Source organism: Haliaeetus albicilla, chromosome 29 (assembly GCF_947461875.1).
Source record: "Haliaeetus albicilla chromosome 29, bHalAlb1.1, whole genome shotgun sequence".
Taxonomy (NCBI): domain Eukaryota; kingdom Metazoa; phylum Chordata; class Aves; order Accipitriformes; family Accipitridae; genus Haliaeetus; species Haliaeetus albicilla.
Window position 1 is genome coordinate 7,084,961 of NC_091511.1, and position 24,280 is coordinate 7,109,240.

A 24,280-nucleotide genomic window follows, 5' to 3' on the forward strand; every position below is an offset into this window, starting at 1 on the left:
AGGCTAGCCCGGCTGCTGCGGCAGAGCTGCTGTCTTTCCTTACTGGAGCACCTCTTCAGCCTGGAGGGCACTTCCAGCGGACGGACGTTCTCCCGCCTGGCAGCGCGCATGAAGGCCAACACGGACAGGGCAGCGGACTCCTATCGGGCGGCAGACTCCTGCCACAGATAGACTTACAACAGAAGGGTGGCAATGAAGTTACCTCCTTAAACAGCTCCGTTATTATGACCTTTGTAGTCGGGCCTTTCTTTCTTTCTGTCTTTCTTTCTGAGGCACGGAATGGGACACTGTCTGGTCATTTCTGTTGATGGCTACTGTGGCGGCTCCATCAGTGATGGCTACTGTGGCGGCTCCATCAGTGATGGCTACAGCTCTCTCGCAGGCCCTGGTGCAGGCTCCTGATGGAAGACGCTTCTGATTTGAGGTCACATTAAAACCAGAGGCCTCTAAAACCCTAGCCCTCTCTGTTGTTCTTGCTCCTCACCACCTACGTACGGTCAGCCGGCTACTGCTGCTCCCTGTCTTTCCCCCCGCTAAAGGGGAGGGGTTCCCAGGGTTTGGGGGCTGTCACGTCCCAACTTCTCAGGACAATGACTCAGCCTTGCCGATTCCCAGGTCAGGATTAAGGTGAAACAACACCAGGGATCCTTTAACTCGCAAAACTCAACTTCTCTTCGCCCACAACAAGAATTGGCATGCTCACCGCAAGAATTCGTATGCTCACAACAAAAATTGGCATGAAACTGGGTTGGCAAACTGTCTAACATGTGATAACCATACATCACCAAAGATACACTACAGATACACTTGCTTATTTGGGAATCAGTTCGGGGAAGACAATGAGGAGAGCCCTCCCGTTGAGTCACGAGGTTCAGAGCAGACCCCCTTGCTTTCTAGGCTCCTTCTCAGAGAGGAGCCTAGGGGCGGCTGGGTCTACTCTTAGTCCCAGACTTGGTCAACTGTTTATGCCTAAAGTGATGAGATGGAGGCATCATGGAAAAGGAGAGGGGGCAGGAGGGAGGGGAGGGAGAGGGAGAGAGAAGATGATTTCACCAGTCCTGGGTCCAGCATTGGTTCAGTCAGCCGAGGGGTCCCGTTGCAGTGGGCTTGCACACCTGGGGCTTCAGTTTGTGTGTGCTTTTATCATCCTTGCCCCTCCTTTGGGTGGGCACTCAAACTCCTTACGCTAATTAGGTAGCCTTTGGGAAATAGGTCTGGGGGCTTGGGGGTTGTTTGGGGAGTAACTTCCCCTTGCCTGCAGATGTGATCTTTTGCCATGCGTGGTGAGCTGCCCTGCTCAGCACATCAAGAGCAGCATATCAGAACAGGGAGCTGTGCACCCTCTGGCATGCCCTGCCCTCCCCTCCCTCTCCTGTTGCTGATGGGGTGCTGATGGGCTGCTTTTCACCTGTGGTTCCTTGCTGGGCAGAGTTCCTTGTTATGTCCTTAAGCAGAACTTGCCCCACCACAATGTCTGAGGCATTAACTTTTTCAGTCCCTCACAGGGGGTCCCAGGTTTGGGGTCCCCAGGGTTTGAGGGTCCCAGATTTGGGGGCTTCCAGGGTTGAGGGATCCCCAGGGTTTGGGGGCTCTGGCATTTGGGGGCTCCAGGGGTCTGGGGGTCCCAGGTTTGGGGGTCTCAATCCTAGGGGAGGGCCTGGGGTTTGGGGGTCCCCGGTGTTTGGGGATGCTGGGTTGGGGGAGTTGCAGGGTTGGGGGGGGCCCCAGATTTTGGGGCTCCCATGTTTGGGCGTCCTGGATTTGGGGGTTCCTTGGTTGGGGGGGGGCCCAGATTTTGGGGCTCCCATGTTTGGGCGTCCTGGATTTGGGGGTTCCTTGGTTGGGGGTCGCTGGGGTTTGGAAGTCCCGGGTTTGGGAGCTCCCAGGCTTGGGGGTCACCACCTTAAGGATCCACAGAAGCAGCGCCATTGAGGTGGTTTCTTCCTAATCCTGTAACAGAAGAAATACATTGTTCTTCTTTGGTGTGGCGTGCCAGCTTCGTGGAGTTACCCCCCAGCACCCATCTCTGCGCAGACATGAAAGAAACACATTTCTCGGCTCTGCGTGTAAGATTGGCTTATTGCGCACCGGGTACCGACCCCCGCTTGTGGGACAACGCATCTGCAAGTACAGTACTGACCCAGATATGAAACAGAGGGTGCCAGTTAATCCCAGGTGCCACATACACTGCACCTTCTTCCATCGCCTCCTCTCCACGAATCGTTTTCCAGTGCCTTCCACCTCATCCCAGCTCAGCTACCTGCACTCTGGCTCAGGGCTAGCGACCCTTGGGGCAGCAGCAGGAGCTGCTCTGACCCTGGTGCTGGGGTTGTCCCTGGGGCTGAGCACTCGGGCCCAGGGCTGGTGAGCTGGGCCATGGCAGGGCCCAGGGCTGATGAGGTCTCCCCCAGGCCCATCCACACTGCCAGACCACCTGCCCCTGCAACTGTAACCGCAACTGTAACTGGCCCTGGCCCCTGGCCCCGGCTGCCCCACCCCGTCTCTCCCCCATTTCTCCTCAGGCCACTGGGCCTCTGCCCCCTCCGGCCCCACCCCAGGCCGGCAGTGACTGACAGGCCACCACCGGCTCCGCTGATTGGCTCAGCCGTGGCCAATGGCACAGCTGTTGCCGGGCGGGCAGGGGCAGCCCGGGCCTCTCCTCACAGAGCTGCCCTGCACCAGCTGCCCCCGCCTCAGCGCAGCTGCGCCTCAGCGCAGCTGGGACGCTGGGCCTGCGGAGAGACGGCCTTCAGGAGGGGCCATTTCACCTGGAGCTGTTCTCTCAGCAGCGCAAGGTGTGTGCACAGGTCTGCCCTCCCTCAGAACCTCCCCGGTCTGCTCGTGGGGTCTGGGCCTGCTCAGGGAGGGAACGTGAGGGGACAGGAGGGCATCTGCTCTGGATTCACTGTGGACTGGCAAGTCTTTCCCAAAATGCGGGTCGGTCTGTGCTCCAGCCACAGCCCCGGGCAGGAGGAGCTGCATGACGGGAGCCGCTGGCCTCGGCCAGGCCTGCACCCGGCAGGAGACAGGGCTCTGGCCCCGGTCACACCGCCCATGTTGAGCCCAGCACCCAGGGCCTTCGTCAGGCCTCACCTTCCCCTGGGGCTGAGGAGGAGAGACGCCCTGTCCTGGCGTGGCCCAGGGCATCCTCCTGCGGCCAGAAGGAAGGACAGAGCCCTGTCACTCTCCCCACAGGGGCTGACCACCGTCCTTCCCTTCTGTGCCTGGGGCTCCCCAGTGCTGGCAAGGCCCTGCGGGGCCTCAGGGCCAAGCAAATGCTGGGGCACCGAGGGCTCCCGGGGCAGCTTTGGGCATCTCTGAAGCTGAGGCGTGGCTGCCCCTTTGCTTCTGCAGATGCGGTTATCTGCTACCCGCTTCATGATCAAAACCGTTCCTTCGTCGTGGCACGTGGACTGGACAGATGCCACGTCCCTGTTAGTCTGGGAGGGCTTCAGGGAAACAAGGAAGTTGCAGCATGCACCCAGGTAGGAGGACAGTGGAGAGGAGCCCTGACAAGGTTTTTCTGCTGTTTCAGATCTGAACTCGCACATTTGTGTGCATCCCAGCACCAAAGTCTGCTTTTTTTCCTCCAAGCTGCACGGCTTTTTGCCAGCAAAAGCGAGTCGGCCTGAGCTGGTCTGTGGGATAACTTGGCTCCTTCCATTTTGAGTTGCATGCCTACCCTTTTCCTTTTTTCCACCAATGTCTTCCTTTCAACCCCCTTCCCCCCAGGTTCCATCCTCTTTCAAAGGTGATTCTGATTTCAGTTTCTAGAGAGATCATGGAGCAGGTAGACACAGGATGTAAGTATGGACTGGTCTATACCTTCAGAGCTGTAGGCTGAGCTGTTTTACCTTTAAAGGCTAGATAGATATGGGCTATGGGTAGAGTTTCTGTTTGCTAATTATTACTCCTCTTGGGGCCCTGTGACAGCGACAGTAAGTTTGTCTGCCGGCAGGTCCGCGGCAGTTAAAACTGACACTGAAAGAGTTTCAGTGATGGATGCTGTTCTGTGTGTTTCAGTTTGGGTACCCATTTCATTGAGCTAGAATTATTCCTTTGCAGTTAGGTGGCGGGGATCTTCTTGCACTGGTCTTTTCTTTCTGGAGCGCATCCTGATATCCTTTGTCATCCGGAGCTTTCCCCTCTGCTGCCCAGAAGAGTGATGGTCGTGATGAGGACTAAATCCTGTGAGTAACGATTTCTTCAAGTCTGATTATGAAGGTGCCAAGCCTCGTTTTGAGGGTCCAAAGGCTTCCTTTCAGGCCCAAAGCCTCATTTTTAGCTTCCAACGCCTCTTTCTTAGGGACGGAATCCTCCTTCTCATGGACCATAGGCTCATTTTTAGGATTCGGTCTGCAATTTTGAGGGCCCAAAGCCTCATTTTGAGCCTCCAGAGACCCACTTTTAGGGTGCAAAGCCTTAGGTTTTGGTACCAAAGCATCATGTGAGGGCCCCAAACCTAATTTCAGGGTTCGGAGCCTCATTTTCATTTCTAAAGCACCATTTCTAGGGCCCAAAGCCCCATTCTTAAGGCCTTGACCCTCCTTCAGAGAGCCCAAACCCGCCCTTCACAGCTCTAAGCCTCAAGTGTAGTGCCCAAAGCCCTGTATTTGGCATCAAAGCTTCATTTCGGGGGGCCATAGAGGAACCAATAGGTTCAGCTTGTTGTCAGGGTCCAAAGCGTATTTGTAGCATCTCCCCCATTCTTTGCAGCGACAAAGCCTGCTTTTGAGGGCTGAAAGCCTCATTTGGAGGGTCCAAACCTGTCTTTCATTACCCATGGCCTTTTTTTAAGAAGCCACAGTTTCATTTTTAGGATCCTGTGGTGGTGTTTATGTCACTGCCGATAGGGCAGGCCCAGGAACCTGGCTTGTGCAGATGCTTGTGATGTCGCCTGTGGCCCAGTTCCTCTGCCGGAGAGGGCAGAGGCTGAGCGGCCTCAGGAGAAACAGGCGAGAGATGGGCAAGGGAGGGAGCAGGGCCAGGACCAGGACCAGGGGTGCTACGTGCACAGGAACAGGTATCTCGTTTTTATAGAGCAGCATCATTTTTAGGATCCAGCCAGTTGCTTTGAGGCTCCAAGCTGCATCCTGAGTTTCCAAGCCCTCATTTTTATGCTCCAAACCCCTCTTTTAGGGCCCAAAGCCTCAGGTTTGGAGTCCAAAACTTCAATTCTAGGGTCGGAAACCTCCTTTTTATGGTCCAAAGCCTCATTTCTAGGGTCCAAGCCTCATTCGTCAGTTCCAAGCCCCACTCTTCAGGTGCAAAGACTCTTTTTGAGGGCCCAGAGCATCATTCTGAAGGCCCAAAGTCTGATTTGGAAGGGCCAGAGCCTCCGTTGTAGAGGCCAAAGCCTTATTTACAGTGTGCAAAGGCTCCTCTTCAGGCCCCAACCCTCAGTTTTTAGCTTCCACAGTCTCCTTTTTAGGATCCAGTCTGCAATCTGGAGGGTTCAAATGCCCATTTGGAGGGCCCAAAGCCTCATTTTAGGGGCCAAGCTCCTCGTTGAGGGTATGAAGCCTCATTTGGAGCCTCCAAAGACCCATTCTTAGGGTGCAAGGCCTTAGTTAGGTAGCTGCAAATTCCGCGTCGGGTCGCTGCACAAGCCTCCCTTGGGCACTGTCCTCCAAGAAGTGGGGTGGCGCTGGCTGCCTCCGAGTCATTGGCTCAGCGTCAAGGAGGGAGACTGGGTCGCGGCGGCAGCTGCTCAGCAGGCGATGACATACAGAGGATGTCGCTGTCAGCTGATTGTGCTGCTTGAGGCCAGATGATGGGTAAGTGATGACCTAGGGAGGAGGTCACTGCCAGGTGATTGTGACCACCACCATGAGGGCAGAGGGCCAGTCCCGCACAGAGGCCCCGGGCTCACTGTGCAACTCGCACTGTGTGGCGAGGTCCTCGTCCTCCCAGCTGGGCACGGCCATCTTCTCCTGAGGTACCCCGTGTGCCACAGGGCGCTGATGATGGCTTCTGCCTGGGAGAGGAACCGTTACCACTCACAGCTGGAGAAAGCAGCAGCTTTTCTCCCCAGTCTCCTTGCTGAGGACTACCTCAAGATTATCAGCCCCGTTCAGGCTGTCCAAGGAGTGCTGCTCTTTGCGGATATTTCAGGTGGGGTGAGCAGGGAGGAGCAACCACGGACACGAGCCTTTTTGGGACACGCTAGGCCCTTTGGAGCCCTGCGCCGGCTCCTCAGACAGAGTGGCCATCTTGTCACTGCTGAGGTCTTCTGCTGGGATGCCCGAAGAGAGGGGGACGGGTTCTGTTGGGCGGTCAACCACTGCCACCGCCAGCACTGAGCCAGCGCGTGGGAAGGTGCGACCTACAGGTTCTCGGGCCGGGCAGCATGGAACTGGCTGCCGGGTCCTTTGTCCCACGTGGGCATGTCCTGACTTCTGGGTGTCCCTGTTACAGGTTTCACTGCTTTGACAGAGAAATTCATCCAGAGGGCCGGCCCAGAGAGAGGCACTGATGAGCTGGCGCAAACCCTCAATTCCTACCTGTGTGACATTTTGGAGGGTAAGGGCCGTGCTGCGGGACTGTCTGGCATCGGGCCGTGAGGCTGCTCATGGAGGGTGGAGGTAGACATGCTGGGCAGCCTGGTCCTGCCTCCTTGCAAGGGCTGGGGCTTTCTGTGGCCTGCAGGAACAGCAAGAGCAGCCAGGGTCTCCTGGTGAGTCAAGACGGGCGCAGGTCCTTTCTGCTCCCCCCTGTGGCTGAGGAGGCACCCGCTTTCTCAGCAGCTTCCTCTGTGCTTCGGGCATGAACACCCGGCTCAGTGATGCATTAGTGCCCAGAGCAGGCTGGGGGCATCCAGCAAGTGCCAGCGCACGAGTGACCTGAGGATGCTGGCGCTGATATATGTGTGTCTGTGTGTGTCTGTGACGCCCCCACGGGCCCCTTTTCACAGGGGACTTCTTGACCCTTCTAAGCTGACCGTGAGCACATTGTGGCCACCTCTTTGGCAGCCCCTGTAGAGCAAAGCAAGAGAGTCCTCAAAGGTGATGAAGGGTCTGGAGCATCTCTCCTATGAGGAAGGGCTGAGAGAGCTGGGACTGTTTAGCCTAGAGAAGAGAAGGCTTGGGGGGTGATCTTAGTAATGTGTCTAAAACCTGAAGGGAGGGTGCAACGAGGACAGAGCCAGGCTCTTTCCAGTGCTGCCCAGTGTCAGGAGCAGAGGCCACGCCCCAGGCACGTACTGAAACACAGGACGTTCCCTCTGTACGTCAAGAAAGGCTTTTTGACTGTGAGGGTGACTGAGCGCTGGCACAGGTTGCCCAGGCAGCTTGTGGAGTCTCCCTCCCTAGAGCTATTAAAAAAGGATCTAGCCACCGTCCTGGGCAGCTGGCTCTGGGCAGCCCTGCTTGAGCAGCAGGGTTGGACCAGATGGACCCCAGAGGTCCCTTCCAGCCTCCACCTTTCTGAGATCTGGTGGCAGCTCGCAGGCCTGCCTCCGTGCCTGCTGTGCACGTACCAGGGCTGTGGCCCCTGTGAGCCCGGGAGGCAGGCCAGAGTGGCGCTTTCCTGGGCTGTGCCCCACGGTGCACCCTCACCTGGGTGCTCCTCTCGGGGTGGAGGGGCTTGCTCTGTGGCTTCTGGAAGAAGGTGTCCACATGACTCTTCCTTTCCTTCTCTCTGTCCGCAGAGGTGCTGACTTTTGGAGGAGACATCTTTAAGTTTGCTGGTATGTACTTAGGACGACGATGCCCACGTGTGCTGACCTGCGGCATTTAACTGTTGTGGCGGCCATTCGCTGCGCTCTCCTTCTCAAGAGGCTCTGTGCAGCGCCTTGAGCCAGCTTCCTGGCCACTCACGCACCCCCCCGTGCAGTGCCCTTTCTCCAGGCTTCTCTTTCTCCCTGGGCCTGCCTGCCTCCGGTTTGGCTTTGGCAAGGGCTGCGGCCTCCCTCATTCTGCCCCTGCTGGTAGGACCCTGGGCTGGGGGTGGGGGGGCAAGGAAGCACTGAGAGGAGGAGACCCCCTAGCAAGCACAGCCAAAGGTGTGTGTCGGGGTGGTGGTGAGGGGCAGGGAGGCCCTGGTGATGGCGGAGCTCGGGCTGCCAGGCTGCGAGGGGAGGAGGAGGCCCTGGTGTGCTGCAGCTGCAGAGGAGCGCTCGGGGCAGGGGGTGCCAGCGCTGCCGGCTGTCGGCCGCTGTGGCTGGCCCGGGAGAGGAGAGGTGTGCCGGTGCCCAGGGTTTGGCCCTCCAGGACGATGCCCTCCCACAGGCCCATCTTCCTCAGCACGTCGGCCGGTTTCTGCTGTCCCTGCCACTGAGCGCGGGTCGGGGAGAGTCAGGTCTCAGCAGAGCCTTTCCCTTTCCCTCACTTTCCCCAGGGGATGCTGTGCTGGTGCTGTGGAGAGCACCACCCCAGGAGCTGGCTAAGACCATCAGCCTGGTGCTGCAATGTAGCCGGCAGATCCAGAGGAAGCATAGGAATCGTGACACGCACGTGGGTCAGAAGATCCAGCTGAAGATGGGTACGGGCGCTGTGGCACGGGGTGCTTCTCGGTGGCAGGGAATGGGGGGATCCGTCCTGGGGCTAGTGCCAAAGGAAAGCATCTCCTGCGAGCATTTAAGGGGCCAGCTGTAGTCTGGGCGGGGATGGGAGACCAGGCCTGCTGGGTTTGCGTGCATTTGCAGATGCAGAGGAAGCTTAAAGGCAAAGCGGGCGTCAGATCAAGTATGAGGGTCCTCGAATGTCTGATTTAGCACAAATGTCTGTGGGAGGTAGTTATCTTTCCATTTTTTCCGGTGGGGGCAGCTTTGCATCCTTTGCCCTGCTGGATTCTCCCCTGCCTCTCACAAAGAGCAAAGGGGAGCTGCTTTGCACATGGCTCGGGGAAGGGCTTGGGCAGGCTGTCGTGTGTGTTGTCAAGCAGACAGCTACAACCTGCCTGCACGCTAGTAGGGCAGGCAGTGATCAAGCCCGCCTGGTTTGCCGGGCTTCTGGGCAGGCTGCTGGGCTCCTGGGCAGGCAGCTGGCTAAGACACCCGGCACTCTCAACACACTGTCTATTTCTAGACACCCGTTTCAGGCACCTGTGTCAGTATGCCCCTGAGTAGGATGGAGGATGCCCTCCCCTTCCATAACGCCAGTCTCCCCACTGGGCTTCAGCTTAGGTTCTGAACAGCTGAGATGCTGGGAGCTGTAGAGCTCAAAATCTTCCCTGTGTCAGCGCTGCTTCTCCCTCTCTCTCTCACCAGGGATCTCTGCAGGGCCCATGGACCTCCTGGTAGTCGGAGACAGGAGGTGGCAGTACTTCTTGATCTGTGGCGAGGCCCTGGATGAAGTTTGTGAGGCCGAAGCGCTTGCGAATGCAGGTGAAGTAATCCTCTCAGCCACCTCCTGGGAGCTCTGTGAGCAGCACCGGCTCAGGACCAGGCGCCTTGCAGGCGAAAGAGCTGTGAAGGTAGGTGGGTGGCATGGCCTGTAGAGCCATTTTGAGGACCCAGACCTGGACATGAAGGAGGGAGGTGTCAGAAGGCTGAGGAGCTGGATGTGGAGAGAGTTGGAGCTGTGGAAGTGGGTGGGCAGCTGAAGCTCTTGTCCTTCCCTCTCAGGGGTAGCAGTGGGCTGGGCTTGCTTGGTTTGAGGGGTCGGGGGGCACTGGGAGGGTTTTGTCCCCACCAGCAATGTCCTCTGTGGGTCACGGCGCTGTTGTTGACAGCTGGGGGATGCTTGGGTGATGCCTGCCCAGCTCCGGTGCTTCTGAGGAAGCACTGCTGTCCCATCCAGCCAGGTGGGCTTGTTCTCCCCTTTCCTGGGCAGTGACGGTGGAGGGCAGGCTTTGTCCCCTGGGACTCCTGGGGAGGCCAGTGGCAGTGCCTTCACGCCGTGTGTCTCCAGGTTACAGGCATGGATCCGATGTCTTGGTCAGAATGCCAAGACGCTTTACGCAAGCTTGTACAACACCCAGGGAGCCACCGCTTGGAAGGGGAAGGTGAGTGCCAACTTCGCCTTGTTCGCGGCTTGCCTGGAAAGGTGGGGCCTGGCTGCTTCAGGGGCCAGAGAGGAACCACCTCTGCCCTCTTCCTCCTTTCGGTTAGCACTCGTGCTTTTGGCCCTCGCGTGCATCAGCTGGGGCAGTGGCTGCTGCTGCCTTCTCCCTCCAGGGGACAGCACTGCCGTGAGCATCTGGAGGTGGCAACATGAGCAAATGCAGAAGACTCTTTCTCCCCCGTTTCCCGTGCCAGCCCCTGCTTTCCAACACCTCGTAGTCCTGTCCTCCCAGCGACCACCTGCTTTTTCTCTCCTCAGGTGCCATGAGACCTGCTCTTCTCCTGCCCGGTGGCGCTAATGTGTACGACGTGCTTAGGAAGTACATATCGGGAGCTGCTCTTGGGAAGGTACGTCCAGGCCACCACTGCTGGGGGCTGCATTTTTGGAGGGCAGAGGAAGTGGTGCATTGCAGAGATGGAGTTCTCACGAGAACAGACAAAGAGAAGAAAACGCACCCTGAGAAGACAACGCGGGGAAACTGAGCCAGGGGGCACTGGTGCCGCACCATTGCGTGTGTTGACCTCAGAGAGATACGGGTGGTGGGAGGCAGACTTCTGTCTGTCTGTCTTTTCTGTGGGTATGGTTCTGGAGGTGCTGCGGTCGTGGCGGTGGGATAAAGGGGAGGCTGCACTGAAGTCCCCAGAGCATCCCTGCGGGTCGCCCCTCATGTCCATACCCGTCCCAGGATGGGGTGGTACCGGAGCACCTTTCTCTCCTTTGTCATTTGCGTTAACGATTCGGTATCTGCCTGCCACAGGCTGGGCAGCCTGCCCGCCATTTGCGCTGAGAGGAGGAATTAGCCCTTCCTCGGGGAGTACCTGCTATTGCCAGTATGCCTGCTCTCCCTCGGTATCTGGTATGGGGAGTAAGCCCCCGGGAGAGCAGGCTGGTGAAGCCATCGTGCTCTTGTCTTCCAGCTTGATGACAGAGTGCCGCTGGACCTCTTCTCTGAGCTACGGCCGGTCACCAGCGTCTTCGTCCAACTGCAGTTGACTGCAGGAATCAGCACAGTGGACATCCGCACCATCATCCACGATGCCAGCAGGATGATGCTAGAAATCCTCTGTCCTCACAAAGGCGAAATCAACAAAATCGTCCTGTTTGATAAAGTGAGTGTGTGGGAGCAATCGCTTCCCCCCACCCTGAGGGGGTGGGCGGTGAGCAAGAGGGAGAGGCTCCCTCTTAGGCATTGTAGCAAGATGTGCTGCATCCGTCCTTGGCAGGGCTGCATGTTCCTCCTGGTGTTTGGCCTCGGTGGAGAAAAGCTGCGCTACGAGAGCATTCACGCCTTGCAGAGTGCTATTCAGATCTTCAATTCCTGCTCCACGATGCTCATGGAAATAGAGTGAGTGTGTGGTGGGGGTGCATGCTGCCTGGGATGGCGCAGGGGGGCTTCCCAGAAAGAGACGTGTCTTCTAGCTTGCTCTGCCTTGTCCCTGGCAGGAAGGAGGCAGTGCCCTGAGAGGTGGCAGGCAAGCCCCGGACTTAGCCCTCGGCAGCCAGGCGGAGTCCCGCCAAGCACACCCTGCTAGCCACCGTGCTGGAGCGAGCCCTTGCAAGGGCAAGAGGCTCCTTGGTGCCAGAGGCAGGCCCTTCTGGGCGACTGGCCCATGAACAGGGATGGGGTCCAGCCACCTGATCTCAGGTTGCTGCCATCGCAGGCCGTGACATCGTGGGTGCCTTCTTCCCTCCCTCTTTGCTCATGAGAGGGCTGTGGCCTTCTGCAGGTCACAGCTCAGGGAATGTGGCCTCAGGGGAAGTGTCCAAAACATCCCACATGCGCTCTACCCCTGTCCTTTGTCCCTTGCAACGTGGGTATGTTGCGCCCCTGAGCTCTCCACGTCCCCAGGACCCGCGCTGTCAGGACAGGATGGCAGGTGGCCCAGGCTAGCGCCGAGGGGAGATGCGGGAAGGGATGAATCTGGGCGGGCAGGACTGCGCCTGGGGCGCTGCTGAAGCTGCACTGTTTCCCTGTGTGCCAGGGCAGTGTCTGTTGCAGTTACCAGTGGGACGGCGTTCTGCGGAGTCACCGGCCACCCTCTGAGGCATGAATACACAGGTAGGAGGCGTGTGTCTGAGGCGCGGGAGGCTGGTGTGGGCCTGCTTAAGCATAGCACTCTGGAAGAGGAAGGTGGGCTGGGAGAGGGCTTTCCCAGCAGCCGGTCAGGAGCGGCCCGGGCAGTGCGGGTCCTGGCCCGTGGCAGGAGAATGGGCTCTGTGGCCGTTTGTTCCCCTGGGTTCTGCTGATCCCGCTGTGGGGTTGGCCTGTGCTGGAGGCGAGGCAGCCGTTGGCCTGGAAGGGCGCCACGGGGCCGGTCGCACGGGTACGTCAACGCACGCTCTCGCACGCTCACTCTCTCTCTCTCTCTCTGGCAGTCATTGGCCAGAAGGTGAATTTGGCAGCCCGGATGATGGTGCGCTACCCTGGGCTGGTGTCCTGTGATGCAGTGACCTATGCCTCCTCTCGGCTGCCCCCTTACTACTTCAAGGAGCTGCCGGAGAGAAAGATGAAAGGCCTCAGTCATCCTGGCACTGTCTATCAATATGTGGGGATCACCAAGAAGAGGTGAGTGACCTCCGAGAGGGCTGGACGAGGGGATTGTGGCATCAAGGGTGCAGCCTTGGCCAGCAAAGAGGAATTCGGCAGAGAGAGACCAAGCTGGTCTCCCTTGCCTGTGGCTGAGACGGTCAGAAGCCCTGGTGCGGGAGGCTTTTTGCCTCTCTCCCCTGCTGTCTCCTGCTGCTAAGAGAGCGGGAGTGAAGCCACAGGGATGGGGAAGGTTTGTCTGTCTTGGCAGACACAACCTGGCCTTGCAGGCTCTGTCCAAATGGCTTTCAGCTGTGCTTGCTCCACCACATGCCCTGGTAATGCTGACCCAAGGAGGTTTTTGGGACAAGCCGCTTCTGAGCAGGAAGCTTTGGGCCAGCCTGGTTCCCATGGGGAAATGTGGACCGTGGGAACACACTTCCTCTCATGTCTTCCTGCTGAAACCTCAGCTTTTCCTCTGGGCCAGGATTTGACCTTCTCTTTGGATGACGGTTTGAATGTTAACATTGCCATCTCTTGGAAACTGCAGGAGGAGTTAGGCCAAAGGTGCTAGGTGCTTGGCATCCCAACCCGTTCAGTGACACAAGTCCTCCTTTCCGAGACACTTGTTTCTCTTGGCCAGCGTGTGCTAGCCAACAGGACACCCTGGCTCCTTTCACATGTCTCCAATGGCCTCTGGTGGTGGACTCTTGATACGTTCTCCTGTCCTGCCGTGGCCGTTGGGTTTCTTTATGCTTGAAGCTGTCCTAGCGTGCAGCTTGAACTTTGGGTGGGGGTGCATACAGGGGAAAACATGCTGCTCGAAAGACAAGCAGGTGCACGAGGAGCACATCCTGCCCCTCCATGCCAGGCTGCTTCTCTGTGTCCCCTGGCTTCTCACCAGCTAATTGACTTGTGTTTTCTTTTCCCCTGCTTCTAGCATATTTGGCATGGGTCTTGCCAAGAAGAGGTCAGAGTACGCCCCCTTACTGGGTAGGTGGAGAATGCCTTGCTCTTCTGAAGCCCACTTTCTTCCCCTTGGTAACTTTTAGTGCCACGCTGGGACGGGAGAAGCTTTTGCCAGGGATGATGTTGCTGCAGAGGCCCTGAGGAAGTGCGGCCTCTCTCGGCCCCTACTTGGTTGATCTCTGTGGGGTGGAAAGCAGGGTGAGGCGCCTGGTGCTGCCTTGCCGTGCTCCAGACCTGGTACGAAGGTACCTTTGAGCTACGGAGCTGCTGACGCCTGGGGGCTAAACTGATCCCGGTCTTTGGGATCAGGAAAGCGATTGCCTTCTGCCAGTCTGACGGAGAGTTCCGGTGGTGGGTTCTCCCCCTTGTACTCCTCACAGATCCTTTCTTGGCAGCATCTGGGCATAGACAGGGCAACGTCAGGACCCAGGGGGTGCCTTTAATCCCTCGGTGTCTTGCTGGAGGTTTTGGGCCCTGTTTCAGGTTAACCCCGGGAGGCAGCTCAGCCCCACAGAGCCACTCGCTCCCCCCAGCGGGATGGGGAAGAGAATCGGAAGGGTAAAAGTGAGAACAGTGCTGGGCTGAGATACGCACAGCTTAATAGGTAGAGCAAAAGCTGCGCAAGCATGCAAGGCCAAATCAGGCATTCGTTCCCTGCTTCCCATGGGCAGGCAGGTGTCTAGCCGTTTCCAGGAAAGCGGGGCTGCATCATGCGTAACGGTGACTTGGGAAGACAAACGCCGTAACTCCAAACGTCCCCCCTTCATCCCTCTTTCCCCCAGCTCTTCCTGCCAAGCACCGCATCGTATGGTAGGGAATAGGCCTTTGGGCAGTTGGGGTCAGCTGTTGTGGCTGTGCCCCCTCCCAGCTTCTTGTGTGCCCCCAGCCTGCTCGCTGGCGGGGCGGCGTCAGAAATGGTAAAGGCCTTGACGCTGTGCAAGCACTCTTCAGCAGTAACCAAAACATCGTTGTGTTATCAACACCCATGTCTGGTCACAAATCCAAACCATAGCACCATAGGAGCTATCACTGAAGAAAATTCACTCTAGCCCAGCCAAAAGACACTGAAGATGCTGCCTCAGCTCCCAGGAAGTGCCCTGTGGCTCATGCTACAGCGAGGAGATGCTGCAGCGACTCGCATCATCTCTTCCAGTCTTGTGCTGGATCACTGCGGGGAGTTGCATGGGGCCGGCTGAACCTCTGTGTCTGTGGGAGGGCAGAGGGTGGCGGGACGGGGAAGAAGGCATGGAAGCTGCACTGTGGGGCAGGCGGGCCCGCTGCCGCTCTGAGGCAGGCAGAGGTAAAAAAGCTGGGATGAGTGGGCAGGAAGGAGGCCTGGCTGTAGGCAGGCTGGTGGAAGTGGTGGCGGGACAGGCAACTGCGGTGGAGGGTGCCAGCCAAAGTGGCATCTCTCTGCTTGTCAGCACACCCAGCAGCTGGTTTTCTCGTTTGTCTTCACAGGTCGGGAGAAGGAGATTGACCTCTTTGGCAGCTGCTTGAAAGCCTATGAGGACTTAGGACAAAGGCACATCCTGGCATTTGAGGGCACGATGGGCTCCGGAAAGAGCCACTTACTTACTGAACTGGCCTATTTAGGCCAGGCTGCTGGCCACAGGTACAGGTTTTTGACCTCTAGCTTTGGGATGCTGCCCCTGCCCATCACCTGGCAGCCGTAGAACATTCCGTCCCCTCTGCCAGTGCGCCTGGCCCTTGGACTGCAGCCTCCCGAGAAGGCCTCCTGGAGACGCTCCCTAGGAGCACTTGCATGCTCTGCTCCCGCCTCTACATCTCTGGGGAGTTGGAGGTGGCTTCTTGAGCCATGGCCTTTCCTCCTTCACCTCTGGGCCAGGCACAGATAGAAGGAAAGAGCCCAAGCCCGATGCTTTTCATCTGACTCCAGACGCAACAGACAGCAGGGTGGCCTGTCTCGGAAGCCCTGCTTGCCCTCTGCTCCTTCCCAGAAGGAGCACTGGGGCAGAAAAGCCTTCCTGTGGTCTGGGAGTCAGGCTGCTAAGGTCTGGAGCCCAAAGGCAAACCCACCACTTGCTCCATCCTTGCCCCTTAGTGAGTCCCTCTGCAGGGGGGACGTAGCGAGACCTGGACCGGCGCTGTGGAGACACAAGAGTCTGGAGCCGGCTCTCCCAGTGGCTTGGCAGCAACTGCCCCTCTGTGCCCTTTCTTGTATGAGGAGTGAAAAGCTTGGCCTCCTCTGGGAAGCACTTTGAGACGAGTGGGTGAAGAGCCCCCCCCAAGGGCATCTGCACCCCTTTTGTGCTAGAAGGCTTGGGCTGTTGGGGATCTCAGTCCCCTTTGCTTTTGCACGGCAGGGTAGTTGCCATGGAACTGCTAGAGGTCAACGTGAGGCAGTCCTTCTCTGCCATCCGTATGCTGATGGCCAGGGCCCTGGGCCTCCAGGACAGTGAACCGTGCAGTGCCAGGCAGTGCACGCTGCAGACAAAGCTCCGAGGGACAATTGAAGAGAGCAGCTTTTGTCTCCTCAATGACATTTTCCTTGTCGAGGTGAGAGCAAGAGGCCTCTCTGGCCCTGGAGAAGGCCTTCTCATGAGCTTTTCTGGGTCTGATGTTGTGCGGGCGCGCTGCTGGGAGTGCCTTAGCTCGGGGGTGGGAATCGTGGGGGTGGTAGCACAGGTTTCCCATTCCTGGGCCCTGGGGGGCTCCCTTTCTGGGGCGAGTTCATGTCCTGCGCTGCATCTGGCGGTGCCTGGTGTCTTGTTCAGCACCTTGGAAGTGGCATTGGAGAGAGGCTGGTGCTGGGCGCGTGGTCTGCTCCAGCCAGCCCAAGCCTCCTACAGGCAGAGAACCAGCTCTTCAGCCCACGCCCAAGCCCCAGCTCTGCCAGTGATCCTCAGCAGAGGGCCTCTGCTTTGGGCTCCAGGTGCAGCCCCCACTGTGGCTCCTTGCACCTGTGCTGGGGAGAGGTAAGGTGCTGAGGCCAGCAGAGGCAGTTTGCTCTGCGGTCTTGCTTGGCGGGTTCATGTGCCTAGCCCCGGAGCGATGCTTCTGCCTGACTCTGCTTTTCTGGCCAGTTTCCCGTTTCGGACAAGGTTCGCGACATGCGTGGAATTGAAAGAAAAAAGGAGTTGCACTCGACTTGGGCAAAAGTGCTGGAGAAGGTGAGCCTTTCTCCTTCCTTCCTTCCTTCCTTCCTTCCTTCCTTCCCTCCTGGGTCAGAGAAGGAAAACAAGCCTGCTGGCTGCGGGCTCTGCACCACAGCAGTGTGAGCAGATGGGAGGACCACACGCCCGGGCCATCGCCCTTCAGGGCCTGAGAAAGCCCCCACCTCCCCCCTCCTCCCTGCAGCCCCACAAACACACCCCATAACTTTCCTCCCGTCAAGTGTAGCCTGGACAAGGAGCAATGGCTTCTGCATTCCCTTGCCCAAGCTGCCTCCTTCTGCAGGTCAGGTGGTGTTAGGTGTGACCTTAAAATCTCAAAGAAATTAAGAGTCAGTAAGCTTCTGAGCAGGGAAGCGGCTGGAGAGAGACTTCAGAGCATCCTCTCAAGAGACAGAGGCTCAGTCTCCTCCCCTGCAAGACACTTGGGATTCCACTGGATTGCCCTCAGAACATCCTGCTTTTTTTCAGACCATTGGAGGAGAATTTGGCATTTTCGTCATCGACAATGCCCATTTCATCGACCCTGCCTCCTGGAGTATCATGTCACCCGTGCTCCGAAATGTCTCCTACTTCATGGTCATGAGCTTGGCGCCGGGCTACGCAAGAACAGAGGGCTTTTGCAAAGCTGCAGCAGACAACACAATGTCCCAGAAAATCACCTATCTTCATCTGGATGAGCTGAAGCCTTCAGCTGTGGTGCAGGAGGTCTGCCAGAACCTTAAAGTGGACAGCATCTCCAGGGATCTAGCGAGGTAAGTTCGAGGCAGGGGAGCTCTTCCTGAGGGCTTGAACCTATGCAGACCACGGACGGGAATCAGCCCCCCCGGAAAGGGAGCGCAGGGCCACTAGAAGCATCACCGACTCTAGCGAGTACTCTAGGAGGTGGGTTGCTTGTTATGCCTTGTCCTGGCAGGCGTGAGCTGAGAGTGGGCCACTGCCGAGACACAGAGCGTGGGAAGTGTCAGCCCTTCGCGGCTGCACAGAGAGGAAGGGAGGAAGAGTCCCGAGCCCAAGTGTGGCTGGGCTGTGAAAAGGCCTTGGTCTAGGTGGCCAGGCTGTGGGGGAGATTCCCTGGGACAGAGGCCTGCCCTGCTGCCAGAGAGGATCTAGGCTCCTGAGGAGAGGAAAGGCAGGGCTCGCTGCTCTGTGCTTTGGCCGTTGGCCGCAATTCTTTTCCCATGGACTTCAGCGAAGGCCGGAGGTTCGGGGGGGCCCAAAAGCCCAAGCCAGCAGAGGACTGTCCCATTCAAAGGCGAGGTGCAGCTGTGACAAAGATGCTGGCTACCCTGTATTGCCCAAGTGACTCGCCGCCCACCTGAACCGTGTTTCACTTTACTCCTCTTGTGGTGGTCACTGCCGCGTCTGCTCCTGTCCAGGTTCCTGATCCAAAGAAGCTCGGGGATCCCGTATTACTGCAAGGAGCTGCTGGGCTGCCTTCTTTGCAACAACATGCTCTTGTTCCGCACCCGGAGGCGGGGTGAAAAAGCAGAGGACAACTGGGAGAGCCTGATCAGTAAGCACCTTTGCTGCTGACTAGCGAGTTGCTGTGTTGCTGTGGCGCGTTCTCCGCAGCACAGTCTTGCCCCATCATTCCCCCGTTGACCTGGGCAGAGTCAGATCTTGCAGCAGTGCAGAACGTGGTCTGGCGGAGGCGTGGGCTCCTGCGTGCCTTGCTGTTGGGACAGCCAAAGCAGGGGCTAGCGAGTTGTGGTGGCTTGGAGGGGCCTAAATTCTTGGGGCGGGGGTTGGGGGGCTAAAACACAGGGGAAATGGTTCCAGAGCACACCTGTTTCTGGTGTTTCTTAGGCATTCTAATGGGCACGTAGTTTACCCTGGCCCAACGCCAGCTCACTTGAGAACAAACCCCAGCTTGAGGCGAGGGACGGGCCTGGGAAACTTTGAATTCAAAACCATAAATCCCCAGAAGGGTGCTGGTAACGGAAGAAAACGGTGGCAATGCCACCGAGAGCGCCATGCCAGCCAGAGTGCTGTGGCCTTGGGAACAGCCAGGGCTGATGCTGCATTTTGCATGATCACTGGCAATTTCCCTGGCTGTGGAGGTAGCCCTGTCGAAGGCAGCAATGCTGCTGCTTTCTGTCGCGGGGCGTTCAGTTGCCCCCCAGGCACTCCAGAAGCTTTGACTGAGGGGCTGTTTGGGAAAGCTGGTCTGAAGGCAGAACACCTGTCTGTTCTGGGAGGGCTACGCAAAGAAATGCTTGCAGTGGTAACTGTTTTGCTGTGCTTAATGACCACGTTCAGCACGTGCAGGTCTGTGCGCTTGCACTGGACCATGTGAAGTGGGACTTGTCCCATCTCAGGGGAATTTTGAAACGTTTGCAAGCCGCAAGTTACTTTGCAAATTGCCTTATTCGTGTTCTCCTGCTCCACCCAGCTTCTGCAGTTGAGGCTTCACCCCTCACAGCAACCTCGAGCTCCAGCGCGGGGAATGATGGCACGGTCTGCATCATCAGACCAGACGTGAACCCGGAGAACACGGTGCTGCCCGCCACCTTGAAAGGTGAGGGACCGAGAGCCGCTCTGCCGGCTGACGGCTGTGCTGGGGCCCCTTCGCGGGGCATTGGCTAGAGGGAGGCTGGGCATTTGTGTGCTGCAGAGTCACCCTCTCAGCTTGGGGGCTCTGCTGGGAAGGTGGCTCCAGTGCAACCAGAAACAGGCCTGGGGTTGCGGGCAGCCATTTTCCCCTCCTGGGTGTGAACCAGCTGTGAGCCTGCTGGCTGCTTTCCAGCAGCAGGTAGGAGAGAAAAGGCTATTGGTGCAACACTAGAACGGCTCCCTTTTCTCACAGAAACAAATCCTTTGCTGGGAAAAGTCTTTGACTTGCCGCTGACTCAGCTGTGATCGCGACTTTGCCCTCGCTATTCTCTTTTTAAGCTCCCCAGCTAACGGCGCTCTCAAGGCACTTAATCCAAACCAAATCCATTGGTTTTTTCTGTGGATTGGCACGGAAATCCCCCCATACCAGGGGAGCTGGATGGGGGAGCTGTCAACGACTGTCCCTCCTCTCTAGCCATAGCCATTTGTATGAACCTTGAAGAAACGTCATGCTAAAGCATTCCTGCTATTACGTTGTTCTGTCCCATCCCCGCCCCCCCCCCCCCCCAAAGAAAAAAACAAAAGAAAACCAAACAAAAGGCATAGTATTCTCTGGCCAAGTCAAGAGAGCCATTGTGGGGAGCTCTGAGTCCACCTCTGCGGTGGGGAAGGTTCTCTGTTTTCTGTGTGCGCTGTTGGGCAAAACCCTACTCCAGATCTGGTAGGGCGCATCATGGACGCATGTACCTGCTGGATCCTGCCCTCCTCACCCCAGGTGGGCGAGTGTTTGTTTGAGCGTCTCGCTCTTCCCCAGGCCTTGTGGCCTGCGATTCCAAGAGGTGCGGAGCCATTTTGAAGACGCCTGCCCTGGGTTGCAATTGCCCAGCAGGTGCAGTGCCGAGGGGAAGAGGCCAAAGTCTACCCCATTTCATGTGTTGAGACTTTCCAGCCTCTCCAGCCTCAGCATGGGGAACAGGCAAGAGAGAAAGAGGTGTTGCTTCTTTTTGACAGAGATTGCGCTGGCCCAGCTGGACGGGATAAAGCCACTGAAGCAGACGATTTTGAAGTTTGCAGCTGTCATCGGGCCAGTGTTTACCACCCAGCTGCTGTCACACATCCTTCCTGATGGCATCAGGCACAAGATGAATTGCTTGTTGGACATGCTGGTGAGCGACAACATCCTTAAGTGGCTGAAAACCACAGAGGTGGCAGAAGATGTCCGAGATCCTACCAAGGGGCCAGGCAGCTCTCGGCAGGCAGAGAGTGGTAAGTGGCAGCAGTGAAGAGGCCAAGGGAGCTCCCAGCTGTGTCCTGGTGGGGCTCGCCAGGGCATGGTGCACTTCCCCCCTCTGCCCCAGTAATGGCTGGGTGGAGCTCAGGCAGGCATGGCGGTTCGGGATGGCTTGTTCAAAGATCTTACAAGTCAATCTCAAAGAACGCTAGCTTTGCGCTGGAGGGAAGCTCCCACCAGCTGTCCCAAGTGCCTCTGCTCCTCTGCCTTCAAGTGCTGCTTGTAGTGCAGGCACGGGAGGGCATGTGCAATCACCGATATCCTCTCCCAGCTGCCTGCGGCATCCGGATCAAAGATGCCCTCCAAAGTGCCCCAGGGCCTTTGAGAGGCTTTTATTCAGCTTTGATTCCCCTGTGGTGCAGCAGGGGAAGCTCAGGAGGCTGGGGACTGCCTTGCCAGGAGCGGAGAGAAAGCACTGGCCGGGGCTTGCTTCGGCTGGCGGCAACATCCCCACCTCCTGTCTGGAGCACAGCTGAGCACTGTGTCCCCAAGGCTGTGCTAGCATCAGCAAGGCAAGGCGGGCCCTTTTGCCTCGTCCTGCAAGGCTCGGTGTGCAGCAGCGCTGGTTTGCGGCTAAGGATGCTCACCAAGGCATGACTTTCATGCCCCGGCTGGGATGGCCCTGAGCCCTGGCCCCAGCTCAGGCTGATGCAAAGGCCCTTTGCCCTGCAGGTGTGGAGAGACCCTCTCCGAGCAAGAAGACCACGGAGCGGCAGTCTGGCGTGCTGGTCTTCTGTGTCCCACTGCTGCGGGAGGCTGCCTACGAGCTGTGGCCCGAGAGACAGCGGGTCGCCTTGCACCGCAAGTGCGCCGCCTTCCTGGAGCGGCACGCGCACAAATGCAAGAGCTGCAGCCAAGGGGACTTTGTTGCCTTCCACCGCTTCACTGTCACCAGCACCCAGGAGGGAGGGAGCAGTCAGGGCCCTGCTGAGCAGGGCGACCCTCACAGCTGGGAGGCCTTGGTGCTCGCAGGAGAACAGCTGAAGAGGGATAGGACTCACACCCCTGAGGGTATGCTGTGCACCATGCTTCACAGCCTGGGCCCTCCAGGCCCCCAGGGGGGCTGTGCTGGGGATGGGGTGGGAGGACATCTGCTAGGGACGAGCCCAGGAGGTGAGGATGGCCACTGCAGACTTTCCGCAGCGTGTCGCGACCCTTGCAGGGATCCTTGCGATCCCCAGCCCGCTGGGAGAGGGAGAGTAGTTCTTCCCCTGTGGTATGTGAGGAGGTATCTAACCCCCTGTTTTCTTTCCTGATGCTGCAGGTGCTCTGCAGCAGCAGCAGGCTTTCCTGGAGGAGGATTTTGGGTGAGCAGACACGGTTTTGATGATTTTGGAAGGCAGTGAGCTCAGGGTGTCCAGAGGAGACAAAGGAAGCGCCGCCATTTGGCTGCCGGTTGTGACTGCAGCTTAGGGAAGAGGCTTTCTGTGGGGTGGGAGGTGGGAGGAGATGGCCATGGAGATGAGGGAGTGCTTGAGGAAGCCTGTGGGCTCAGAGCGATCCTCACACTACACTGGAGCAGCCCCTGCTTTCCAGTTCCTACAGAGTAGCACTGCAAAATCTGCAGGGGAAAACCTGCCCCGGGGACTCGGGTGGTTTGCCTGTGGGAAGAGGTGACAGAAAGCCCAGCTTGTCTCTTTCTCCCTACCTACAAAGCACCTGTACGTGTCGTACGTGCCCATGGCCTCGTGCTCTGCTTTGAACAAAGGGCTTTTGATGCCGTCTCTGTGGGGAGAAAGAGCAGTACAGGTGATGCCTGTGTATTCTTTGCTCTCTTCTTCTCCTGGGAACCGTCCTCTGACTAGTGTGGCAGGACGGTTTCTGGCAAAGAGTGAACAGACAGCTGAGCTGCCCAGCAAGACCGACAGGAAGCACAGCGGTACCTGCTCATGTGAATGCAAAGCCATCGTGGAATCGGTGCTTGTGCCTTTGGCTCGCCACTACATGGCGATGGGCGATGCCGCCAGAGCCTTCTACTACCTTCTGGAGTCTGCGGCTGCCTACCTGCATGTCTCCAACAGCTACATGGTGAGTTGCCCTGCTTGCCAGCACCCACTGTGCACAGAGTCCTGCCTGCCTGCCTGGCCGTTGCACTAGGGCATGCCTTTGCGGCACCTTGGAAGGGAAATGCTGGGGTCAGACCCTGACTTTTTCCTCTGGTGTGCCTCTTCTGCGGCAAGAGACACGAGGCACTGTGCCCTTAGCACGAGGGGCATTAGCAGGGAGGCAGTCTGAAGGATCACTGGTGCCTGTCTGTGCTCTGAGACAGTGTGACTGTGTTTGGGCGGGCGTCACCAGGGGGAGAAACAGGCCCTCTTAAGACAGATGCCAGAGGCAATGATGAGGGAGGACAAGGCTGGCCGTGGGCTCTGCACCCACGCTCACCTGCTCTCTGTGTGCTTGCGCAAAGGCCCTCATGAAGCTGAACGAAGCGGAGGTCCTGAGGAACTCACTAGAGAAGAAAGCAAATGTGATAGCCTGCTTTGAAGAGGCCACCTTCTTCAGCCTCAAAGGGGAGGTAAGAGACGGGCAGGTCTGGAGGGATCTCCCGGGGGACGGAGCTGGATGCCTTCCGCGGTTGCAGGGGATATCCCTGGCATCTCCAGCCACTTGGGGATTCCTGCAGTCTCCTGGGCAACTAGTCCATAGCAGGATGTTTCCCTTTTCCTCTGCAGGTCTGCTGGCGTATGGGGCACATGAAGCTGGCAAAGAAAATGCTCAGGGAGGCTTTGAGCCTGCTCGGAAGACAATTCCCCCGGACCTCCATTGGAGCCTTTGTCAAGTCTCAGGTGGAAAAGTTGCCGTGTGCCTCTTATGTTGCCAGAAGAGTATCCTCCCTTCCGCAGGAGGCCCGGTAAGAAGCAGAACTGAGAAGCCAGGGGAGGAAGAGCCATTTCCCACCTGGTCCCAGGCACCCCGGCCCAACCTGCCTAGGCTTGAGGCCACCCTGAACCTGACACATAGGCCTTAGCAGGACCGAGGCAGTAAGGAGCCACGTGCGGGTAGACCAGGGGACGGCAGAGCCCCACGCTCCCTCCCTCCTTGCGCCCTGCTTTCCCCCGGCCCTGTCCCATTTAGCACTGCACAGCTAGAGCCTCTGGGCCAAGCAGTTTCTCTCGTGTGGCAGGAGGAAGAGGCTAGCCCAGCTGCTGCGGCAGAGCTGCTGTCTTTCCTTACTGGAGCAGCTCTTCAGCCTGGAGGGCACTTCCAGCGGACGGACGTTCTCCCGCCTGGCAGCGCGCATGAAGGCCAACACGGACAGGGCAGCGGACTCCTATCGGGCGGCAGACTCCTGCCACAGATAGACTTACAACAGAAGGGTGGCAATGAAGTTACCTCCTTAAACAGCTCCGTTATTATGACCTTTGTAGTCGGGCCTTTCTTTCTTTCTGTCTTTCTTTCTTTCTGAGGCACGGAATGGGACACTGTCTTGTCATTTCTGTTGATGGCTACTGTGGCGGCTCCATCAGTGATGGCTACAGCTCTCTCGCAGGCCCTGGTGCAGGCTCCTGATGGAAGACGCTTCTGATTTGAGGTCACATTAAAACCAGAGGCCTCTAAAACCCTAGCCCTCTCTGTTGTTCTTGCTCCTCACCACCTACGTACGGTCAGCCGGCTACTGCTGCTCCCTGTCTTTCCTCTGCTAAAGGGGAGGGGTTCCCAGGGTTTGGGGGCTGTCACGTCCCAACTTCTCAGGACAATGACTCAGCCTTGCCGATTCCCAGGTCAGGATTAAGGTGAAACAACACCAGGGATCCTTTAACTCGCAAAACTCAACTTCTCTTCGCCCACAACAAGA

At 57.9% G+C, this 24,280-nt stretch overlaps 1 protein-coding gene and 1 long non-coding RNA gene across 2 annotated transcripts; both read left to right on the top strand.

The window, feature by feature from the left end:
* Positions 1–2,679: 2,679 nt before the first annotated feature.
* Positions 2,680–6,793, top strand: LOC138682656 (uncharacterized). The gene is made up of 4 exons (XR_011322679.1): positions 2,680–2,795; positions 3,355–3,485; positions 4,066–4,190; positions 6,418–6,793. It is a non-coding gene; the product is annotated as an uncharacterized lncRNA (long non-coding RNA).
* Positions 6,794–9,860: 3,067 nt separating this feature from the next.
* On the top strand, positions 9,861–23,786 carry LOC138682648 (adenylate cyclase type 10-like). The gene is made up of 19 exons (XM_069773911.1): positions 9,861–9,945; positions 10,263–10,323; positions 10,900–11,113; positions 11,228–11,349; positions 11,987–12,063; positions 12,381–12,570; positions 13,472–13,524; positions 14,962–15,115; positions 15,828–16,020; positions 16,548–16,634; positions 17,106–17,389; positions 18,014–18,150; positions 19,039–19,155; positions 20,202–20,456; positions 21,154–21,492; positions 21,746–21,788; positions 22,287–22,509; positions 22,892–23,115; positions 23,609–23,786. Exons 1-19 carry the CDS (start codon positions 9,861–9,863, stop codon positions 23,784–23,786), a joined length of 3,036 nt encoding a protein of 1,011 aa, XP_069630012.1.
* The last annotated feature ends 494 nt before the right edge of the window (positions 23,787–24,280 follow it).

Excerpts from the sequence above, each read along its gene's own strand:
- LOC138682648 (XM_069773911.1), top strand. The coding sequence starts at position 9,861 with ATGGATCCGATGTCTTGGTCAGAATGCCAAGACGCTTTACGCAAGCTT. Across the intron at positions 10,324-10,899 it reads GTGTACGACGTGCTTAGGAA|CCATCGTGCTCTTGTCTTCC; the intron begins GTACATATCGGG and ends AGGCTGGTGAAG. Across the intron at positions 21,493-21,745 it reads TAGGACTCACACCCCTGAGG|GTGCTCTGCAGCAGCAGCAG; the intron begins GTATGCTGTGCA and ends CTGATGCTGCAG.